Here is a 23,407-nt window from a genome sequence, read left to right as displayed (position 1 = left end):
CTATAGTAAAAGGAATTGATTTCTGGATTTCATCTTCTTCTAACTTAGTGTTTGCACAGAGGAATGCCACTGACTTTTGAATGTGAATTTTGTAGCCTGACACCTTACTATATTACCTGATGATTTCCAAAAGCTTCTTGTGGGATTCTTTAGGTTTTTCTATGTATACTGTCATGTCGTCTGCAAATAGGGAGAGTTTGACTTCTTCTCTTCCAATCTGTATGCCTTTAATTCCTTGCTCCTGTCTGAGTGCTATGTCAAGAACTTCCAACACTGTGTTGAATAGTAATGGTGATAGTGGGCAGCCCTATCTAGTACCTGATCTGAGGGGAAATGCTTCCAGTTTTTCACCATTGAGTATGATGTTGCCTGTAGGTTTGCTATATATAGACTCCACCACCTTCAGGAATTTTCTATTCCCATTTTTTATAGTGTTCTGATCATAAAGGGATGTTGTATTTTGTCAAAGGCTTTCTCTCTATCTATTGATATGACCATGTGGTTTTTGGTCTTGCTTTTATTGATGTGGTGGATCACATTGATTGATTTAAATATATATATATTATTTTGTTGTTGTTATTTATTATCCCTTTTGGTGCCCTTCTTGTTTTTTATTGTTGTTGTTGTTGATATTGCCATTGTTGGATAGAACAGAGAGAAATGGAGAGAGGAGGGAAAGACAGAGAGGGGGAGAGAAAGACAGACAGCTACAGATCTGCTTCACTGCCTATGAAGCAACTCCCTCCCACTGCAGGTGGGGAGCTGGGGGCTCGAATAGGGAACCTTACACAGGTCCTTGCGCTTAACCCACTGCGCTACGGCCCGATTCCCAATTTAAGTATATTAAACCAACATTGCATCCCTGGGATAAACCTCACTTGGTATCTTTTTAATATACTGCTGATTCTGGTTGGCTAGAATTTTGTTCAATATTTTAGCATCTATGTTCATCAGAGATATTGGTCTGTAGTTTTCATTTTTGGCTGTGTCCCTGTCTCCTTTTGGTATCAAGGTGATGTTGGCTACATAGAAGCTGGGAGTATTCAAGTGTCTTCAATCTTCTGGAAGACTTCTAGGTATTTAAGATGTGCACTCAGGTTGTTTATTTGTGCTCTGTCTTGTTTCCTAATGTGTGCTTGTATGGCTATGAACTTCCCTCTCAGTATTGTCTTAGCTGTGTCCCAAATATTTTGGTAGCTTGTTTCTTCATGTTCACTGAACTCTCAAAACATTCTGATTTCTTCCTTTATTTCCTCTTTCACCCAGTAGTTGTTAAGTAGTGTACTGTTGATTGAGCTTCCACATTTTGGGACTATTACTAATCTTTTGTTGATTGTGAAGTGTTAGTTTAATTCCACTGTGGTCTGAGAAGATGCTAGGGATGATGTCAATGCTCTTGACTTTGCTAATGCTGTCTTTGTGGCCTAACATATAGTTTATCCTTGAGAATGACCCATGTGGACTTGAGTAAATGTGTATTCCAGTTTCTTGGGAAGAATGACTCTGAAAATGTCCAGTAATTCCAGTTTATCTATCTCCTCATTTAGCTCCCTCATGTCGTTATTAATTTTCTGCCTAGATGATCTGTCAAGTTGAGAGAGTGGGGTGTTGAAGTCCCCTACTATGACTGTATTGCTCTTAATATACTGCTGTAACTCTTTCAGTAGACGTTTGATGTATTTAGATGGCTTCTTATTGGGTGCATAGATGTTAATAATTGTTAGGTCGTCTTGATTTACTGATCCTCTAAGCATTAACTAGTGTCCATCCCTTATCTTTTTAAATTTTATTTATTTTAAAGTCTATCATGTGAGATATTTACAATGGCTTTTCCTGCCCTTTTTTGTGGGCCATTGGCTTGTATGATAGTTTTCCATCCTTTCACTTTGAATCTGTGTTTATCTTGTTGAGTTAGGTGGGTTTCATGTAGACAGCATATTGTTGGGTTGTGTGTTCTGATCCATCTAACTACTCTGTGCCTTTTAATTGGTGAATTCAAACCATTGACATTTATTGATATCACAGATTGAAGATATTTTAATGCCATTCTTGTAGATTTTTAGGGTGTTCTGATAGATGACATATTTATGGTGGTCTGACTGTTAATAAGAGACCTTTCAGAACTTCTTTCAGGTGAGGCTTGGTGATAGTTGATTCTTTCAACTGTTGCTTGTCTGAGAAGGTTTTTAAGCCTCCATCTAGTCTGAGTAACAGTCTAGTAGGATACAGTAGTCTTGGTTGAAAGCCTTTATCTTTGAGCACTCAAGAGATATCTTGCCATTCTCTTAAAGCCTGTAGTGTCTGTGTGGAGAAGTCTGCTGCTAATCTTATGGGTTTTCCTCTGTAGGTGACTCTGTTTTTCTCTAGCAGCCTTCAGGATCCTTTCCCTGTCCTTTTTCCTTTCCACTCTAAATATGATGTGCCTGGGTGTCTTTAAGTCTGGGTTAATTCTGTTTAGGACCCTCTGGGCTTCTTGAGCCTTTATGTCTTTGATGTTGTCTAGACTAGAGAAGTTCTCAGCTATTATGTCCTGAAGAATGCTTTCTTCCCCTCCCTCTCTTTCCTCCTCTGGTAAGCTAATAATGCATATATTATATCTATTGAAGTCATCCCATAGGTTTCTGTTGTTGGTTTCAGTACCTCTTAATTTCTTTTTGAGATTGAGATCTCTTCTTTTTTAGTTGTCTCTACTTTTCCTCGATCTTGCTAATTCTGTCTTCAGCCTCATTTATTCTATTCTCTCTCCTCTCTATTGTTTTCTAGAATTCATCTATTTTGTGTTGATACTGTTTTAGCTTGTTCAGCTAGTTGTGTTCTTACCTCAACCATTTCAGCTTTCAGCTCTCTAATAACCTTGTGATAATTAGTGTTTTCTTCCAGAATCTCATTTGTTGTTTCTGCATTTCTGATGACAATTCTTTCAAACTCTTTACTCACTCCTGTGAGTATTTCCTTAAGAAGCATTTGGATGTTGTCGTTATTTTGTGCTTCAACCTTTGGGGGGCTTTTAGCTGGACTATTTTCCTGGTTCATTTCTACAATATTTCTTCTTGTTGGTTTAACCTTTTTATATAGTATGCTATGGGGTCCCTCTTTCAGTATTTTTCAAATTACTGGTCACTCTTGCCAGGACTGACTTGTGTCTAAGTAAGGTAATTAAAGAGTTCACTGTTGTGAAAATTGACAGTTGTTTCAATATTATTTTAATCCCTCAGTTGGGGCTCAGTGGCTTAAAAGCCTCTTTTCTTTTTCTTCCCTGTATGCTATGGGAGCCTGAGGGCTTTTAAACTATATGTAGGCTTCTTAGCTTAATCACTGACTCCTGACCAAGAGATAAAGCAGGGTCGGGCAGAGATAATCCAGTTGTTATGCAAAGAGACTCTCACAACCCCACTGCTAGGCTAAGGAGCTATAGATCTCCTAAGTTTCCTGGTCAGTTCTCCGCCCCCTGGTGTCAGCACAGGGCCTCCCCCCTTCTGCTCCAGATTCTGAGAGCAGTAGCAATGGAGGCTCACAGTTGCATTTGGTGAGTCTTAGGGGAGTCTCTCCTCCCTTCAGCTGTCTTTTTGTTGGTGAAACAGATTGAAGGTGGTGTCTCAACTGGTAAACTGTCAGTGTTACCAGCCACTTAATCTCTCTTTAGGCTCCTCTCTGTCCATGAGCCACTGGTGTTTGCACTCACTGGTGACTTGGTGGGTTTCTGAAGTCACTCCAGTTCTGTCTTTTTGCAGTCCTAGGTGGTCTCCTTTGGTATTTCTAGTTGATCCAGAGAGTAAAGGAGAGAAACACAGCTGCTGCTGCTCCGTAGCTCCGCCTCCGGAAGTCTGGGTTTAAGTTTTATTAGCAAACTTATCACCTTTTTTTTTCTAGTCTCTCAACATTTTCAATTTTATCAATAAGTATATACTAAAATTTTTTAGTGTAAACACACCAATCATTTTACAAAATCCTAAAGATTCAAATATAGGAACTTCTGTGTAATAGGTATTCCCCAAGAAACTGCTAGATATCCTTCTGTCAAAGTATAAAAATAGTTGCGATCATAGAAAACTGCTATTTCTGTAGGATGAAAGCTACTGGCTACTGATAATATAACTTAATGTAGTCATAGTATATACTCATTTCAAACCATAAATAACCCATTATAGCTCAGCAGATATACTTTACTACTGGTATTTTAGTTTTCCATACATTCAACTGAAATGTACATTTTATATGCTAGTTTGGATATTATCTTTAGGCAATTATTCTTTGTTGTACTTTTTGCAAAAGGGAGTTTGCTAGATTAATTTTCATAGTTTATTTGAACATCTTTTTTTTAATATTTATTTATTTATTTATTCCCTTTTGTTGCCCTTGTTGTTTTATTGTTGTAGTTGTTGATCTCATTGTTGTTGGATAGGACAGAGAGAAATGGAGAGAGGAGGGGAAGACAAAGAAGGGGAGAGAAAGATAGACACCTGCAGTCCTGCTTCACCGCCTGTGAAGCGACTCCCCTACAGGTGGGGAACCGGGGGCTCAAACCGGGATCCTTACACTAGTCCTTGTGCTTAGCACCACCTGTGCTTAACCCGCTGTGCTACCACCCGACTCCCTATTTGAACATCTTATGCCATGGACATTCTGATTTTAATGAACATTTTTCTTATTGCTGTGTAAGCTTAAATATCTCCTCCTAATAATCATTCTTTGTGAATTTATCTGTTATCTTTATTGATTTATAAGTTTTTATATATTAAGGATATTAAACTTGTGTCACATTTTTTGCAAATGTTTTATTTGACTTTTGGCTTCATTTGTATTTCAGGTTTTAAATTTTTATAGTCTAATTTACAAAAATTCTCTTTGTGATAACTTCATTGTGTTTCAGGCTTTATTTTTTTTTCTATTACCAGATATTTGATTACATATTATTCTATTCATTAAAAAATAATAGCAGCGCCTCCTCACATACCTTTTGAAAGTATAAAGGGTTTAGACTTTATACAAAAGCCATAAAAGAGGGCAATTGCTGATATCCAAAGCTGAAATTGCTGTCTTCAGCCTCCTAACCAACACTACATGTTACTAAATCAGGCCTGTTTCTAGCAAAATTTACAAGCAAACTCAGCTGTCTCTTTTCTAAGGAAAATTTCCTGCTGTACAAAGGGTTACCTCTAAACAGTATCTCCATTATTTCACCCATGACTCCATTCCTAATTTTCTGTTTTCTGGCAGCTGCTCTCTAACTTACAAATAATGTGTGTCTTTGTTGAGAGCTCCTTTAAAAAAAAAAACCTGTATATTCTAAATGTGGAAAAAAGCTCAATTTATTTTACTTTGAAACCTGAGGAATCAATAACATGAACCATATGTTAATTATAGAACTGGTGATAAATAAAGTAAGAAGTCTTGTGAAATTGTGGTGGTGAAAGTGATGGTGGGATTGAAACAGAAAAGAAAAGAAGTTCTTTCTCTTAGTGTGTGATGCTCTCATAAATCTCTCTGCTTGGGAGCATACCAAAATGCAACCCTTAATTCATTCCAATGTAGTTTATATTTTACTTTCTTTCTTTCTTTTTCTTTTTTTTTTTACAAGTTCTTAAGTGTTTCTACAAAATTTTACAGCGATGATGAGATGTATATTGAAGGTGGTTTAGCATGATGGCAACATTTAGAAAAGATGATATCAAAGGTAAGCAATATTTATATCAGTGCATGTTATTTATTTGATTCATACAGTTTTTATTGAAGTCATGAACTAGTCCATCTCTAGTATTTTGTTTGAAATCTCAACTTCTATTTACAAAGTAAATCACTATGGTTAGAGTAGTAATCATGAGGGAATAAGCATTAGTAATGTGATGTTTCAGATTCTTTAGGGGGAGAACTACTGAAGATTCATAAATCTCTTCTATGTATTCCTGATACCAGTTTAATCAGTTTTCCTCTTGCTACTACCAACTAATTTCTTCTCTTCTTATAGTCTATACTCCTGATCTAGTATATTCTTTAGAGAAGGTAGGATAGAGGGCAACAAGGTTCTCACCTACAGCTTTTATACTGTCTTTGTCTCACTTCAGGTCCTAAGTTACTGGGTGAGTTTGAAGCAATTCTAGGACTGAACATCATCATGTGGTACATTAGTAAAATTAGAATATTATAAAAGGAGCACTACAAATGGTCATTCCACAGTGGCCACATCCATAACACTTCTTAAATCAAAGATAACTATTTCCAGATCAATCACTATCTCAATGCAGACTTAATTAATCTTTAATGCTGCAATTCCTAAGCTTCTCTTAGAGAAACCTCCAATGCTCTATGGTCCCACTGCTTTTTAAAAACTGAAGTGACAGTCTTAAGTCTTGTATGCCTTTGGTTCCTCTTCTCTAAAACAAGATCAAGAACCTGACTAGGTGCACTTGCAAGTCTGGTAATACTCTACTAATTTAAGACCACAAAAAACTTAAAAATATAAGTAAAATGAAATAAAAAGCATCTTCCCAAGGCCAAAGCATGATATGTTATGAACACTTGCCTTTAGGGTGGCTTAAGAAGGACTCCATAATACCCAACCAAAAAGGTATTTGTTCACCTATGTTCATAGCAGCACAATTCATAATAGCTAAAACCTGGATGCAACTCAGGTGCCCAAAAACAAATGAGTGGCTGAGAAAGCTGTAGTATATATACACAATGGAATGCTATGCAGCTATTAAGAACAAAAAACCCACCTTCTCTGACCCACCTTGGATGGAGCTAGAAGTAATTATGTCAAGTGAGCTAAGTCAGAAAGATAAAGATGATTATAGAATGATCCCACTCATCAACAGAAGTTGAGAAAGAACAGAAAGGGAAACTAAAAGCTGAATTTGACTACATCGGGAGTAGGGCATCAAAGAAAAAAACCTGGAGTGAGGGTGAGGGAGAATATTCGGCTTCCTGGGGTGGTGGGGGGTTGGGTGGGATGGGACACAGTCTTTTGGTGGTGGGAATGGTGTTTATGTACACTCGTATTAATTGTAGTCATATAAATCACTAATTAATATGAGAGGGGAAAATTGATTGTATGTCTCAAACTTTTTAAAACACAGAGTGAGTCTTTTTAAAACATAGGCTGAGTCTGATATGCTGACTCTCTTCTCTCTTAAAAGCCAAGACCAGGGAGAACAGAAGCAACTGGTGGCACAGCTATATACAAATAATGTCAAAGGACATAAATTATGGTGATGGTGGGTATTATACAGCAAATCCTAATAAAGGTTTTTTTAACATTTTCTTTATTGGGGAATTAATGTTTTACATTCGACAGTACATAGTTTGTACATGCAGAAAATTTCCCAGTTTTCCATATAACAATACAACCCCTGCTAGGCCCCCTGTCATCCTTCGATCTGTATTCTCCCCACCCACCCACCCCAGATTCTTGTACTTTGGTGCAATACGCCAATTCTAGTTCACATTCTACTTGTGTTTTCTCTTCTAATCTTGTTTTTCAACTTCTGCCTGAGAGTGAGATCATCCCATGTTCATCCTTCTGTTTCTGACTTATTTCACTTAGCATGAATTTTTCAAGGTCCATCCAAGATCGGCTGAAAACGATGAAGATATATATACCACAACTTACACAGCCACTCATCTGTTGTTGGACACCTGGGTTGCTTCCAGGTTTTGGCTATTACAAATTGTGCTGCCAAGAACATATGTGTACACAGATCTTTTTGGATGGGTGTGTTGGGTTCCTTAGGATATATATATCCCCAGGAGAGGAAATGCAGGATCATAGGGTAGGTCCATTTCTAGCCTTCCGAGAGTTCTTCAGACTGTTATCTACAGAGGTTGGACCAATTTACATTCCCGTCAGCAGTGCAGGAGGGTTCTCAAAGGGATTTTTCAATGATAAATACTTGAGATTTCTCTATCTACATTAGTTAATGATGATGACATTAGTGTTTGAAAAGGGCTGTGATGTTATTTTTCTATTTTACTGAATAGAGATAAAGAGAAATTGAGAGCAAGGATGCAATAGAGAGGGATAGAAAGAAACACCTGCAGCAGTACTTTACTGTTCTGAAGCTGTTCCCTTGTAGGTGGGAGCTGGGGACCTGAACCCGGGTCCTTGTGTATTGTTACATGTGTGCCACCACTTGGCCCTCAGATGTTCTTATTGAAACTAGTGCTTTTACGCATCTTTAGAGGCTACCTTATCTCTGTTCTGAGATAGAGAATGGGGAAATAAGAGGATAGGGCTGCTGTTTAAAAGAACACCCAGATAGTAGTTATGCAGATAATTCACTCATTACTCTTGGAGAAACAAAGCACAGTGTATATACTACCTGCATTAACCTTTTTGTAGATGGTAACACATTTTTGTAAAAGTTGGTGGGTTTAATCTAATTTCCAGGTTTCCAAATTAAGCTTTTCATTTGCAAGGCAGTCATAGGTTTTTTTTTTTTTAATTGTTTTAAAAAAGTTTTTTTTTTTGTTGTTATTGGATAGAGTCAGAGATAAATTGAGAGAGGAGGGGGAGATAGAGAGGAAGAGAGACAGACACCTGCAGACCTCCTTCACTGCCTGTGAAACGACTTTCAGGGAGCCCGGGGCTTGAACCGGGATCCTAATTAGTCCTTGTGCTTTGCGCCACATGCACTTAACCTGCTGCACTACTGCCTGACTCCGAGCCGTCATAGTTTTTTTTTTTTTCTTTCTTTTTTTCTCCTCCAGGGTTATTGCTGGGCTCGGTGCCTACACCATGAATCCACCGCTCCTGGAGGCCATTTTTTCCCCCTTTTTGTTGCCCTAGTTGTTGCAGCCTCGTTGCGGTTATTATTGCCATTGTTGACGTTGCTTTGTTATTGGATAGAACAGAGAGAAATGGAGAGAGGAGGGGAAGACAGAGAGAGGGGGAGAGAAAGATAGACACCTGCAGACCTGCTTCATTGCCCGTGAAGCGACTCCCCTGCAGGTGGGGAGCAGTGGGCTCGAACCGGGATCCTTACGCCGGTCCCTGCGCTTTGCGCCACGCGCGATTAACCCACTGCGCCACAGCCTGACACCCCCCACCCCCGTCATAGTTTTTAGAGGCTGGATTTATACTTAACTGTTTCTAAAATTAAAGTAATTCACAACTTCAAATATAATAATGATATGGCCAGCATCAAGGCCCTGATTTAGACATATGAATCCAAATTCGGATCAAAAGTGCTTTGATTGTCCTCTGGAGTCAACCTTTTAGGATAATTTTGCTCTTTGAGAATATTGATTCTGAAGAGAAATAGCAAAATTATAGAAGTTACAAGGATATTTCATGTGCTGGGGATATTTGCTTTTCATAACAAGGGTTTTAAGTCTTCATTACACAACTCTTTATGGAAGCATTTATTCATTCAATGAATATTTACTAGAATAATCATTTTTCTTTATCACAATGACTGAATTTATTCACGCATTCCACTTTATTTAAAAATGAGGAATAAGATGTTATCTAAGATAACTGATAAGAAACCTTCTATGTATATCTTTCACTCATTATAAAGTGATGCAACTTGTTAGCAATTGCTCTAGCATAATGGGACTGTCTTAGCATTCAAATTCCACAATACATCAATCTATCCTTGAAAAAAGTAAAACTTTCTTACTTGTACATTGGGAATACTGATGCTTATATTTCAGACCTAGAGAGCTAATAAGGCAATTACTTGGTAGAATTACCACTATACTAAAGGTGTTTTATATTCTATATCAGATAGTAAGCTACAACTGGGGAAATTATAGCAAACTAGAGTCCCAAGATCAAAATTCCTACCTACTAGTTAAAAAGGATAAACAATATACATCAAAAAATGAGATAATTTCAGTTAAGTGTTTTGGAGAAGATGAAACAGGAGAAAGTGGTGCAATGTAGTAAACCGTAACTACATGTGGAAATAGCAATGAGGCAATCAGAGAAGGAACTGTGAGGATCGGACATGCGCTGGGACTAGAATGATGTAGACACCCTACCTGCAAGGCTTGGGAGTGAGAGGTGTGGAACATTCCAAGCATAATTAATAGTTAAGTATACACACTGTGAGCCAGAAGCATAATGGAAGAACAGAAAGAAGGACGGTAGGACTAAAGAACATTGAACCAGGAGAATGGAGAGACAGTTTAGACTTTTGATTTTATTCTCTAGGTCACAGGAAAACAGTGGAGAAAGGGTGCCAGTAAGGAACAGTACTTTTCTTTTAAAATATTTATTTATGGGGGTTGGGCGGTAGCGCAGCGGATTAAGCACACATGGTGCAAAGCGCAAGGATCAATGAAATCATCCCGGTTCGAGCCCCCAGCTCCCCACCTGTAGGGGAGTCACTTCACAGGTGGTGAAGCAAGTCTGCAGGTATCTATCTTTCTCTCCCCCTCTGTCTTCCCCTCCTTTCTCCATTTCTGTCTTATCCAACAACAGTGACATCAATAACAACAACAATAGAAAAAAAAAGGGCAACAACAGGGAAAATAAAAGTAACTATATATATATATATATATATATATATATATATATATATATATATATATATATACTTATGTACTAATGACAGAGTACGATTGATCCAGACAACGTTCTGGCATACAGTGTGTCAAGGATCAAACTCCTGAGCTCATACACTCAAGCAATCCCTGAATTCTATCACTAGAGGTATCTTTTGGGACTAAAACCAAAAACCAGATGAATATTGTGAAAAGGAAATCAAGAAACTACTAATAATATTTGGGTTTGGAATTCATACAACTGAGCAAATGGGGAGGGCTTAAGGTGGAGAGAGAATTTGTGAGAAATGTTTTGTTGAAGAGAGATTAAAACTGGTTTGAATTGCTGGGTTCACTTCTAAGCATATTCTATGTATGTGAAACCCAAGTATAAGAATACCAACTACAAGTTATAGTCTGCTTTTTGTTTGTGGGGCTGAGGAAAGGAAAAGATTCAATTTCTGTGTCCCAGCATTGTTCTAGAGTCAAAGTAATGACTTGAAATCATAGCACAAGGGAGACGCTCATATTCTCAGACTAGAGAAGAAATATCTGATGATTCTGGATTGAATGACATCACGTAGGGTGGCCACAAAGTGTTGACATAAAAGTGAAGAGTGTTGAGAATGAAGCCTTAGATGTTCCAACATTTAGAGCGTGAAGTTAAAAAAGAAGCACACACTGTACTTAGTTGTGGAATGCCCTTCTCCTCTGTTTGGTATCACTTTTACATTGCTACTTGTCATTATGGGGTTAAAAACTATGTACATACTGTATCTTTTCTATGGGTTCTAGACACAAATTCAAAGCCTAATGTAAGGAATCATTTTCTAAAAGATTCCAACTTACTTATTAAAATTAGCTTGATCAAAGAATTATTTTCATGAGTCAGTATTTACTTTAGCGAGTCAATCTCACATACCCTTTAGAAAGAGACTAGCTTACAAAACAAAACAAAACTCCTTAATTCCCTATTAGGCAAACAAACACAAGTCAGTAAATACTTTGGATATAGTCTGTTGTTATCAATATTTAGATGTGTTTATTTGCTTAATTCTATCGTCTTTCTTGCTTGCTTGCTATTTTTAGTGATCTTGGAAGTTGCTTAAGGGCTTGTTTCTGAAAAAAAGTCCTGAAAAGTTATTATCTATAAGTATTCCTCCTGAAGGGGTTTCTCAAGTTATTGAAAGTTACCACTGTTGTGGTTATTGCATCCTATATTTACTTCTAAAGTGGGGATTAAATCAGTGCTCACTTTCTACTTCCAATTAATTTTTCCTACCGGAGTTGATGTTCAATTACTGAGTGTTACTCTGATTTAACCTGGTACCTAAATTCAGGCTGAATGGCGTCCCAATGTTTGCTTTGCAATATATCTGATGTTTCTCTTTTTGAAAATACCACACCCCCGCCAACTGATAAATAACAGTAGAACTTTGGTGGGACATGTAAAGTAGTATATACCCATATCAAGGTGTGAAATTTACCCTAAGACAAGCCTTGATAAGCATTTTGCACAGTAACTATATGATAGGAATGAACTCTTAACCAAAATGCCATTAAGATGAGGGGAATAGCCTAGTGGTTATGCCTGAGGCATCAAAAGCTTCAAAAGTTGAGGCCAAACTATGACACCATCTCCCCAGACAATAACTTGGATTCACCTGCATATCAGATGTCAGGCTCAAGAAAAACACTAGTAAAGTCATGGGCTCCTTGGAATACACATAAAATAGACCTAATAGCTTTTTCCAAGTCGGAGACCCCAAATCTTCATCTGCAATATTCCAGCCTTTAGGTTCATGATTAGTCAACAATTTGTTCTGCTTTATATCTTAACTCTTTTTCAGCTACCAGGTTCTAGATGCTATCATGATGCCAACCTGACTTCACTGGGCAGACAACCCCACCTATGTGTCCTGAAGCCCCACATTCCCAGAGCCCTGACCCACTAAGGAAAGAGAGAGACAGGCTGGGAGTATGGATTGATCTGCCAACATCCATGTTCAGCAGGGAAGCAATTACAGAAGCCAGACCTTACACCTTCTGCACCCCATAACGACCCTGGGTCTATACTCGCTCGGGGTTAAAAATAGGAAAGCTATCAGGGGAGGGGATGGGATACGGAGTTCTGGTGGTGGAAATTGTACCCCTCAAATCCTATAGTCTTGTCAATATTTCTATTTTATAAATAAAATTTTTTTTAAAAGTTGAGGCTAATCTGAGAGTAAAAATTAATACTGTCATAACTAATCTATGAGGTCCTTTACACTAGAACTATTGTAATTACAATATTCTATTCTACTAACTTATTTATTTTTATTAAACAGTTTTCAAGTATCACTTGTGTACTTTTAAAAAAATTATTTGTGTCACTTTGAAAAGAAATTTGCATTGAACACCAGGAGAGATGTATGTGTATGTGCCCCTGTGTGTTTTTTAAAAAACTGGTCTATTCATTTAGGCCCGTCATGATACTAGAGTGAAAAAAAATTTCTTTCAAGATCTTTACATTATTGCAGAGTATTTATTCCTTAGATTTTTTTGTTTCGTTTTTTGGGGATCACCTTATTATGCAACATCTGCTCTGAATTTCAAATGTGATAAACAGAGTATGAGTGTTGGTGGCAGATGGCTAATGACCAGCAGTGACAGGGCATTCAAGCCTGCCTTGTTTTCTGAGAAGTGATATTTTCATGTTAATTTGTTCTGTGTCCTGCAAAGATGAGACAAATCACCTGCTCATAATTTAGGCAAAGTGGGGACCACCAGGAGCCATGAGGGGTTGAGGAGAGAAGGGCAAGATGAGAAAAGGCTGGAAGATTTTCCTCAACTGCACTACAGGGGACCAGTCAAACCACTTTGCATTATGTTAGACTGAGAAACATGAATCAGTCCTGGGCATCCCATACTACACAAGAGCCACTGTTTACCACAGGCAACATTATTTATGAAAACAGATATTGCACAGAGGCAGAAAACAGGTGCTATTAGAAGTGTGTGTGTTAGTCTCTACAAGTCTGTACTTTATAAAATAACCCTAGTAGTAAATTTTATCTCCTACTGAAAATATTAAAACCAACAGAAATCTCTAAAAAAAACATTCAATTGAAGATAAAATAAAATCTAATTCACAGGGAAAATGACATAGACACATAAAACCAAGGGGCTTTTTTTGCTCTTTCAAGCCCTATGGAACTCATTTATCATACAGATACATAAATAAATCATAGTTTATCTCAAGACTGAGTCATCCAAAGAGGCCATATGGTCTTGAGCTGAAAGAACCCTACCCTGTTTTAGAGAGGCAGCTGATCTGACCTTTCAGAATTTCAGATCTCTACTTGTGAGATTATATTGTAAATGTCATCAAGCATGTTATATGCATGGAATGTCCGAATAATACTATGTTCTCAAAGAGTTTATAGTTGAGATGTCAGGTCATATGCCAGGAAAGATAATGTTAGACAGGCAAGACTAACTACCAAATAAATAATTTGGTAAAAGATGGCATTATGGAGGCCAGGTGATGGCACACCAGATCCTTGTGCATAGTAATATGTGCACTCTACTTGGGGAGCCAGAATTACTTTAAATTCCATAAAGTAATTAAACCAACTACTCATATTTTCAATAATGATTTCAAAGGCTCACAAACACATTATTTCAAAAAAGCTTATGAGACTGGGCAGTAAAGCACCTGGTACAGCACGCATTACCATGTGCAAAGATTCTGGTACAAGCCAGAAATCCCCATCTGTAGGGGAAATAGTGCTGCAGGTGTTTCTCTCTCTCTCTCTCTCTTTACCTTCCCTTCGCAATTTCTATCGCTACCCAGAATAAATATAATTTTTAAGAAAAAAAAGCTTATATTTAAAATTAGAGAGAAAAGATTAGCACAGTTCAGAAATTTAAAAAATTAATTAAGGATGAATACAAAAAGGGTCTTGTGATTTGAACTCAGGATAGTAAAAAAAAAAAAGTTTAGTTGGGAGTCAGGCGGTGGTGCAGTGGGTTAAGCGCACGTGGCACAAAGTACAAGGACCGGAGTAAGGACCCTGGTTCGAGCCCCCGGCTCCCCACCTGCAGGGGAGTTGCTTCACAAGCTGTGAAGCAGGTCTGCACTGAAAGTGTCTATCTTTCTCTCCCCCTCTCTGTCTTCCCTTCCTCTCTCCATTTCTCTCTGTCCTATCCAACAACAACGACATCAATAACCACAACAATGTTAAACAACAAGGGTAACAAAAGGGAAAATAAATAATAAAAATAATAATAATAAAACCCAGTTAACCATTACCATAAAAACTAAGTGCTTCAATATTTCAGCTAACCACAGTTTTATTTTACTGTAGAGACATTAATCTAGGATTAATCACAGATTTTAAATAACCAATCATCACCCCACCTCTATCAACCAACCTGATCTCCCCTACTACATCACTTATTTATTGTCCTCTCTGATCAAATCTTAGTTTCGTGATTCACTCTGGCTTATCAGTCACTAACTACACACTTAAATTTTCCCCCTTTTTTTTGCCCTTGTTGTTGGTGTTTTTATTGTTGTGGTTATTATTGTTGTTATTGATACTGTTGTTGTTGGAGGCCATTTTTTCCCATTTTTGTTGCCCTTGTTGTTACTGCTGTTGGATAAGACAAAGAGAAATGGGAAAGAGGAGGGGAAGACAGAGAGGGGGAGAGAAGACAGACACCTGCAGACCTGCTTCACCGCCTGTGAAGTGACTCACCTGCAGGTGGGGAACCGGGGGCTCGAACCTGGATCCTTATGCTGGTCCTTGCACTTCGCACCACATGCGCTTAACCCGCTGTGCTACCACCGGACTCCCTATACACTTAACTTTTACAGATGATTCCATTTAGTGGCTCCTAAAGTCCTAGGAGAATTTATTGGGAAGTCCAAAAGATCTATGTATGTGGAATATGTGTTATAAATACTCTACATCTGTTTCGTTTCTTAAAAAACAAAACAAAACAATTACCTGGAGCTAGGAGGTGGTGCACCCTGACTGAGCTCATATATTAAAATATACAAGGGCCCTGGTTTAAGCCCTCCCTGAAACCCCCACTTGAGGGGGAAAGCTTCATAAGTGATGAAGCTGTGCTATATAGGTGTTTCTCTATCTCCCATCTTCGCTTTCCCTTTCAATTTCTCTCTATATACCCAATAAATAATAAATAAACTTACTTAAAAAACTTACCCTCTGTTCAGGTTCAACCTCAGCCCCCACAACACTAGTGGGAGTTTTTGAGTTAAGGTCTCCTTCCCTCTGCCTCTCAATTCCCCCTTTGACACTGTTAAGTTTTTTTTTTTTTTTTTTGGTTAAGTAATCTTTATTGAAGCATCCTCCTTTGTAATTCTTAAATATCTAGGAATTCCACAGCAACACTATTGATACTATCTATGATGTCATGAGGGTGGCAGCCATAAACATGGCAACCCACAGACTGAGCAGTCCTCAGGATTTCTTTACTGGTTCCACAGGGTTTTCTAGCTAAAACTGGTACTTCACTTGCCAGGCAATGTTGACAACTTCATCAAAATGTTATTTCCATTATGCTAATGTTTGTCTGCTTCTTTTTTATATCTTACTGGTTGCTTAAGGGCTTTATAATGAGAGCAGGCATCACCAGATCATTGGCTAAAGAAATGCTGGGCTATACACTCCATAGAATACTATTCTTTATAAGGGCAAGAGACTGGCATACTTTAATGCTGACTCTTTAGTCACTATCGGGCCACCCCATCAGCTGGGGCCCTATTCGGGGTGTCCTAGCAGACATGATGGGCCTAGACCTCAAATAAATCCCTCTCTCCATTGTTACCAGTCATCTCTATCAGGAACAACAAAACAGACCCCTTTGTGGGCCCCCATGGGAGCTTGCCCTCAACTTGGATCAACAACAGTAGAGATTGTTCCATCCTCTGAAGGGAGGATGGACAATATACTGAGGAAGATGGGTCCTGATATTGGGGCAGCTTGGAATATTCCTACTGATGACCACAGAATGTGAGCTCAGATCTACAGGGATGCAGAGGTCACATAGGCTCTTAAGCTGAATATGGGCCCCAGATCACATCAAATCGATGGGGTTTACAGTCAACAATATTTATACACCTTTCCCATATTTGGGAGCTATCATCTTCCCTGGTCCAGCTTTCTGGTCCTTCTGTCAGCCCTGACACCACCTCCCCAGACAATAATTAGGATCCACCTGCATATCAAATTTCAAGCTCAGGCAAAACAAACAAACAACAACAAAAAACATTAGTATAGCCACAGGCACTATTGAATATAACTAAAATATGTCTACTAGCTATCTATTAAATGGAGGCCCCCCAACACTTCATCTGCACTACTACAGCCTTTAGGTCCATGACTGTTCAACAATTTGTTTGGCTTTGTATGTTAACTCTTTTTTCAACCACCAGGTTCCAGATGCCAGCATGATGCTGAACAGACTTCCCTGGACAGACAACCCCACCAATGTGTACTGGAGCTCCGCTTCTCCAGAGCCCTTCCCCATTAGGGAAAGAGAAAGACAGGCTGGGAGTATGGATCATCCTGTCAATGCCCATGTTCAGCGGAGAAGCAATTATAGAAGCCAGACCTTCCACCTTCTGCATCCCACAATGACCTTGGGTCCATACTCCCAGTGGGTTAAGGAATAGGAAAGCTATCAGGGAAGGGGATGGGATACAGAGTTCTGGTGTTGGGAATTGTGTGAAGTTTTATCCCTCTTATCCTATGGTTTAGTCAATGTTTCCTTTTTATAAATAAAAAAATAAACTAAAAAAAAAGAATATTATTCTGTAATTAAGAAAACAAGACAAAATTTGTGTCCCTTGGGACAAAAATGGATGGATCTGGAGGAGGTGAATAGTGAATGGTTTCACTAATATGTGGAATCTATAGAACTGATACACATGAATTTGCAAAAAGAAAAAAAAAGAAGGAGCCGGGCTGTAGTGCAGTGAGTTAAGCGCACATGGCACAAATCGCAATGACAGGTAAGGATCCCGGTTCAAGCCCCCGGCTCCCCACCTGCAAGCAGTGAAGCAGGTCTGCAGGTGTCTTTCTCTCCTCCTCTCTGTCTTTCCCTCCTCTCTCCATTTCTCTCTGTCCTAACAACAACAATAGTAACTACAACAATAAAAAACAAGGGCAATAAAAGGGGAAATAGATACATAAATATAAAAAAATTTAAAAAAGAAGAAGAAAGCAAACTGTTTCTAAAACTTTGTGAGAAGTATGGTGGTTATTTTGGGGAGGTAGGAGGCTGGGGACACAGAACTTTAGTGGTATGAAACTATAGCCTGTAATCTGACAATCTTATAACCCACTATTAATATATATTATTAATATTACTAATATATATTATATATTATAGTATTATTTATAATATAATATATTATATATATTAATAGTGGGTTATAAGATTGTCAGATTATATATATGTACACACACATACACACACATATATATATAATACACACACATATATATTACACACACATACATATATATATAATCAATGAGGGCAGAGCCAGAAGGCATCACCTGAAACTGGGACTGTCTGTTCGGGATGGTCAGTTTCACTATAATCCTAAAATCCTTCCAATCACTGGTTGCCTTGACAATGTCATCACCAGCATTTGTTGAGACAGACTGAGAGGGCCAGTCTTGGGGGCCAGAGCGGTATACCTCAAGTATACAACCTGGATTTTTTTTAGGGTCAATCTTTGAAAACTGAAGCCCTGCTATCTCTCTAGCTGGAAGAGAGAGAGAGAGAGAGAGAGAGAGAGAGAGAGAGAGAGAGGAAACACACTTGGAGAAGTGAAACCATGGTGATGAAAATAAACAAAAATAACAATTATTGTAGCCCCAGAGGTGGTGGTTGCACAGTGGTTACACTGGAATAGCAAGCATAAAGTCCTGAGTTTGACTCCAAGCATGGCATATACCAGAGTGATGTGCTGATGGTCTTCCCCCACCCACTAATAAATAAATTTAAAATAAATAAAATAACTGCCCTTACGACCCCACCATGTGTCCTGGTGCCCCGCCTCACCAAGTCCCTGGCCCCACCAGGGAAAGAGAGAGCCAGGTTGGAAGTGTGGATAGAATTGCCAACACCCATGTTCAGCAGGGAAGTAACTACAGAAGCCAGACCTTCTACCTTCTGGACCCCATAATGACCCTGGATCCATACTCCCAGAGGCATAAAGAATAGGGAAGCTATCAAGGTATATGGAATTCTGATGTTGGGAATTGTGTGGAAATGTACACCTCTTATCCTATAGTCTTGTCAATATTTCCAGTTTATAAATAAAAATTTTAAAAAAAGAATAACAAGTGCCCCTCAAAAAATAACTGCAATGAAAAATAATTTTAGGGGGAGTCAGGTGCACAACGGGTTAAGCAAACGTGGTGCAAAGCGCAAGGACTGGCATAAGGATCCCGGTTTGAGCCCCCGGCTCCCCACCTGTAGGGGAGTCACTTCACAGGCAGTGAAGCAGATCTGTAGGTGTCTATCTTTCTTTCCTCTCTGTCCTCCCTTCCTCTTTCCATTTATCTCTGTCTTATCCAAGGACATCAACAACAACAATAATAACTACAACAACAAAACAACAAGAGCAACGAAAGGAAATAAATAAATATTAAAAAAAATTTAAAAACAATAATTTTAGGGGGTCCAGGCAGTAGCATAACAGGTTAAGTGCACACGATGTGAAGTGTAAGTACTGGCATAAGGATCCCGGTTCAATCCCTGGGCTCCTCCACCTGGGGGGGTTATCTTCACAGGTGGTGAAGTAGGTCTGCAGGTGTCTTTCTCTCCACCTCTCTGTCTTCCCCTCCTCTCTCGATTTCTCTCTGTCCTATTCAACAACAATGACAGCAATAACAACAACAATAATAATAACAACAGTGATAAATGTCAAGGAAAACAAAAGGCAAAAAATAGCCTCTAAGAGCAGTGGAGGCACCAAGCCCCAGCGATAACAGTGGAGGCAAATAATAACAATAATAATGGTTATTATTGTTAATAATAATGGTTATTATTCTTATTATTTTAAGGCTGTGGACATAGTATAATGGTTATGCAAAAAGACTTTCATACTTGAGGTACCAAAGGTGCCAATTTCAATTCCCAGAAACACCATAAGCCTGAGCTGAGCAGTGCTCTGGGAACATAAAATATAATTAAATGATAATTTTGATCTGAGAAATGCATCAGAAGTACTCATATATTATTTTGACAGTCTATGATTATTTGAGCTATTGGAAGTCATTTAAAAATAATTTTGAAATGATCGCACCTAAACAAGGTTAACAATGTGTCTAAATCACTGAGTACCTATGTGCAGAAATTGTGTAGGAATTGTCAGGCTACAAAAACAACTACAATTAAAAGTGGAAAGCATGATACAGAGATAAAGATTTGCAGAACAAGTGATATAAAATAAATGAGATTATATCATTCAGCTGTAAAACATTCATTACAGGATATCTGAGTTAGACCTTTAAATATTTAGCTAGGTGATAATGGGGAAGAGGCAAAAATGGACCAAGAAGAAGGGTCACAGAGGGGGAAAATTATGGGATCACACTAAAGTAATGGAGATTAGTGCTGCTAGAAAATAGAGGTTATGACCTGCCCTGCATGCTCAACATGGAACTTTAGACAAAGTGGTAAGGAGAAAACCAAAGCTACAGGGCAGGAAAAAAATATCATTTAAAATGAAAGAAGGATACAGAGGTAGAAGAGGACCAAGAATAGGCCATTAAAAATAGCTACAAGTAGGGGCTGGACAGTAGTGCAGCCGGTTAAGCACAAATAGCCCGAAGCGCAAGGACCAGCATAAGTATCCTGGTTCGAGTCCCCAGCTCCCCACCGGCAGGGGGTTCGCCTTCACAGGCGGTGAAGCAGGTCTGCAGGTGTCTGTCTTTCTCTCCCCTTCTCTCTCGATTTCTCTCTGTCCTATCCAACAAAAGCAACAATAATAATAACAATGATAAACAACAAAGGCAAATAAAAGGGGGAAAAATGGCCTCCAGGAGCAGTGGATTCGTAGTGCAGGCATTAGGAAAAGAAAGAAAAGGAAGAAATAGCTACAATTAAAAGAACTTCAGTGTCTTCAAAAATGTTCAGGAAGAAATGACACTATAGTTAGCATCACCTTGCCTAATGAAAGTCAGGTAGGTGGGAGAACTTAAAGCCCAAAGAATAAATCATGCAATAAGTCAAATTCTAGAGTAATCTATACTTGAGAATATCACCTAGCTATTACTAAGAGATCATTCTCTGTTCAAGAGATGAATTATTTTTTAATATTTATTTTACTTATATTTTTATATTTATTTATTATTTATGTTTGTTGTTTATTATTTATTTATTTTCCCTTCTATTGTCCTTGTTTTTTTATTGTTGTAGTTATTATTATTGTTGTTTAAACTGATGCACTACTGCCCGACTCCTGAAGAGATGAACTATTTTAATCAGTGTACCAATGTTGAATTCCTCGACTTAGTGCTACATGAGTGATAAGAGTGTAATAAAGTCACAGACCCTTTGGAATATACCTAAAATAGACCTACTAGCTTTTTCCAAAAAAATCCTAAATCTTCACCTGTAATATTCCAGCCTTTAGGTTCATGATTAGTCAACACTTTGTTTGGCTTTTATATCTTAACTCTTTTTTTTCAGCCACCAGGTTCCAGATGCTACCATGATGCCAACTGGACCTCCCTGGGCAGGACACCAATGTGTCCTGGAGTCCCGCTTCCCCAGAGCTCTGCCTCACTCGGGAAAGAGACAGACAGGCTAGGAGTATGGACTGACCTGCCAACACCCATGCTCAGCAGGGAAGCAATTACAAAAGCCAGACCTTACAACTTCTGCACCTATAATGACCCTGGGTCCATACTCCCAGAGGGATAAAGAATAGGAACGCTATCAGGGGAGGGAATGGATACGGAGTTCTGGTGGTGAGAATTGTACCCCTCTTATCCTATGGTCTTGTCCATGTTTCCATTTTATAAATAATTTTTTTAAAAGATTCTACTGGCCTGTAATCTGACTAAAGAGTGCCCGTACCACATAAGAGTCCACTTAGTTATAATAGCTATATGTTAAATATATTGAGTTCCAAAAATCCAATTCTGGAAATGTTCACAAGTATGCCCTATCTTTCAGAATGTTATTTTTCTTTCTTTCGCAACCAGGGTTATCTCTGGGGTTTGGTACTTATAAGACAAATTTCTTGCTCCCCTGCAGCGTGTATATATAATTTTCCTTTCTTTCATGGATAGAGACAGAAAGAAATTGAGAGGGGAAGAGAAGCTAGAGATACTTGAAACATAGCTTCATTGATCACGAAACTCACACAGGTGGGGGACCAAAGGCTTGAACCTGGGTCCTTGTGCATTGTAATATGTTAGCTCTACTGGATATGCCACCACCTGATCCACAGAATGCCATTTCTTCAACTTTGAAGATCTGACTTGGAATAAAGATAATTCTTGGTACCTACCTTTATAGTTTCATTTGGCACTCCAGGTTCTGGAACCTTATCCAAGTAAGTGGTCAAGTCTTGGTCAACATGTTCAAACACTAATGTTAGTTTGGTTTCTCTATCTGTTCGTGACACAGTGCACACATCAAACAACCTGAAAGGAAAAGAGAGATACTAAGTAGGTGGCCATAAGCAAAAAAGCAACCAGTATTTTTTTGTTGGCAACAGGGTTACTGCTAGAGCTCAGTGCCCACAAGAGAATTCACGGTGGCTACTCTTTCCTTAAAACAATTTTTTTCTTATAGGGCAAAGAGAAATTCAGAAGAGAGGGAAAAACAGATAGGGAGAGAGACACCTGCAGTCCTGTTTCACTGCTTGTAAAGCTTCTCCCTTGTGGGGGTGGGGTGGGGGGTTCAGGGATTGAACTTAAGTCCTTGGGCATTAAAGCGTAAACTCTACTGCCTGGCCCCAAATATGTTTTAGATACCCCTCAGTTGTGTATTATCATCATCGTCATCATCAAGGTCAGTGTTGATCATTCCCATATCATATATATGGATGCCCAATGGTATCTGACACTTTATTATTAGTATCAAAGTTCATGAGAGACACATCTAAATTACTTAAGAGGTGAAAATATCACATAGTAGAGAGAAATCAACATGACTTCAACATGAGAATGTCTGAAAAGTTCCCTTACATATGACTTGCCAGTAGAAAGTTAAAAAAAAAAAAGCCTAAGAAAAACAATAACTTTTCTTAGCTCTATTGTTCTTTTTTGTTTGTTTTTATTAAAGGGGTTAATGCTTTACAGTGGATTCACTGACATGATGAATACACTTTCATTATGTACCAGGTCCTCAAAGTTTTCTCCCTTTCCCCTTCCAGCCCAGTCCTTTGCTCTGGTCCATGTTTCACTTCCCACTCCCCCTCCCTGACTTTACTAAGTCCTATTAATGACAGCACATGGTTTTAAGAATTATTAAAACAGAGTAACTATCTCTGAAGAGGCTGGACTGACTCTGTGAGGAAGTTTTTCCTGAGGTATTATAGTCATGTCTGTGAAAAACAAATATAATGGGATATGAAGAAATACACGTTCTTTCTAGTAGAGTCTTTTCACTAGTAAGTAAAATCATTTGCCTGGAAAGGGTTTACATTCTTTGTTTTACAATTAAAAATAGACAGCTAGGGAGATAGCACAATGGTTATATAAGAAGACTTTCATGCCTGAGGTTCCAAGTTTCTAGGTTCAATCACCAGCACCATCATAAAGTCAGAGCTGAGCAGTGCTCTGGTGTTTCTCTCTGTGTTTTTCTGTATCTCTCTTATTAAAATATTTTTTAAAATACAGATAGCACACTAATTAAAGCCGTGAAATAGTAA

General features: G+C 38.4%; 1 protein-coding gene across 1 annotated transcript in view; it reads right to left on the bottom strand.

Moving 5' to 3' along the window:
* CDK6 (cyclin dependent kinase 6) overlaps positions 1-23,407 on the bottom strand; it is a 284,231-nt gene that overhangs the window by 200,107 nt on the left and 60,717 nt on the right. The window contains exon 2 of the mRNA XM_007522491.3: positions 22,040-22,175. Coding sequence (XP_007522553.1) covers positions 22,040-22,175 — 136 coding nt within the window. The remainder of the gene's footprint in view (positions 1-22,039; positions 22,176-23,407) is intronic.

This window comes from Erinaceus europaeus, chromosome 8, assembly GCF_950295315.1.
Source record: "Erinaceus europaeus chromosome 8, mEriEur2.1, whole genome shotgun sequence".
Classification (NCBI taxonomy): Eukaryota; Metazoa; Chordata; class Mammalia; order Eulipotyphla; family Erinaceidae; genus Erinaceus; species Erinaceus europaeus.
This window is presented reverse-complemented; position numbering and strand designations above follow the sequence as displayed.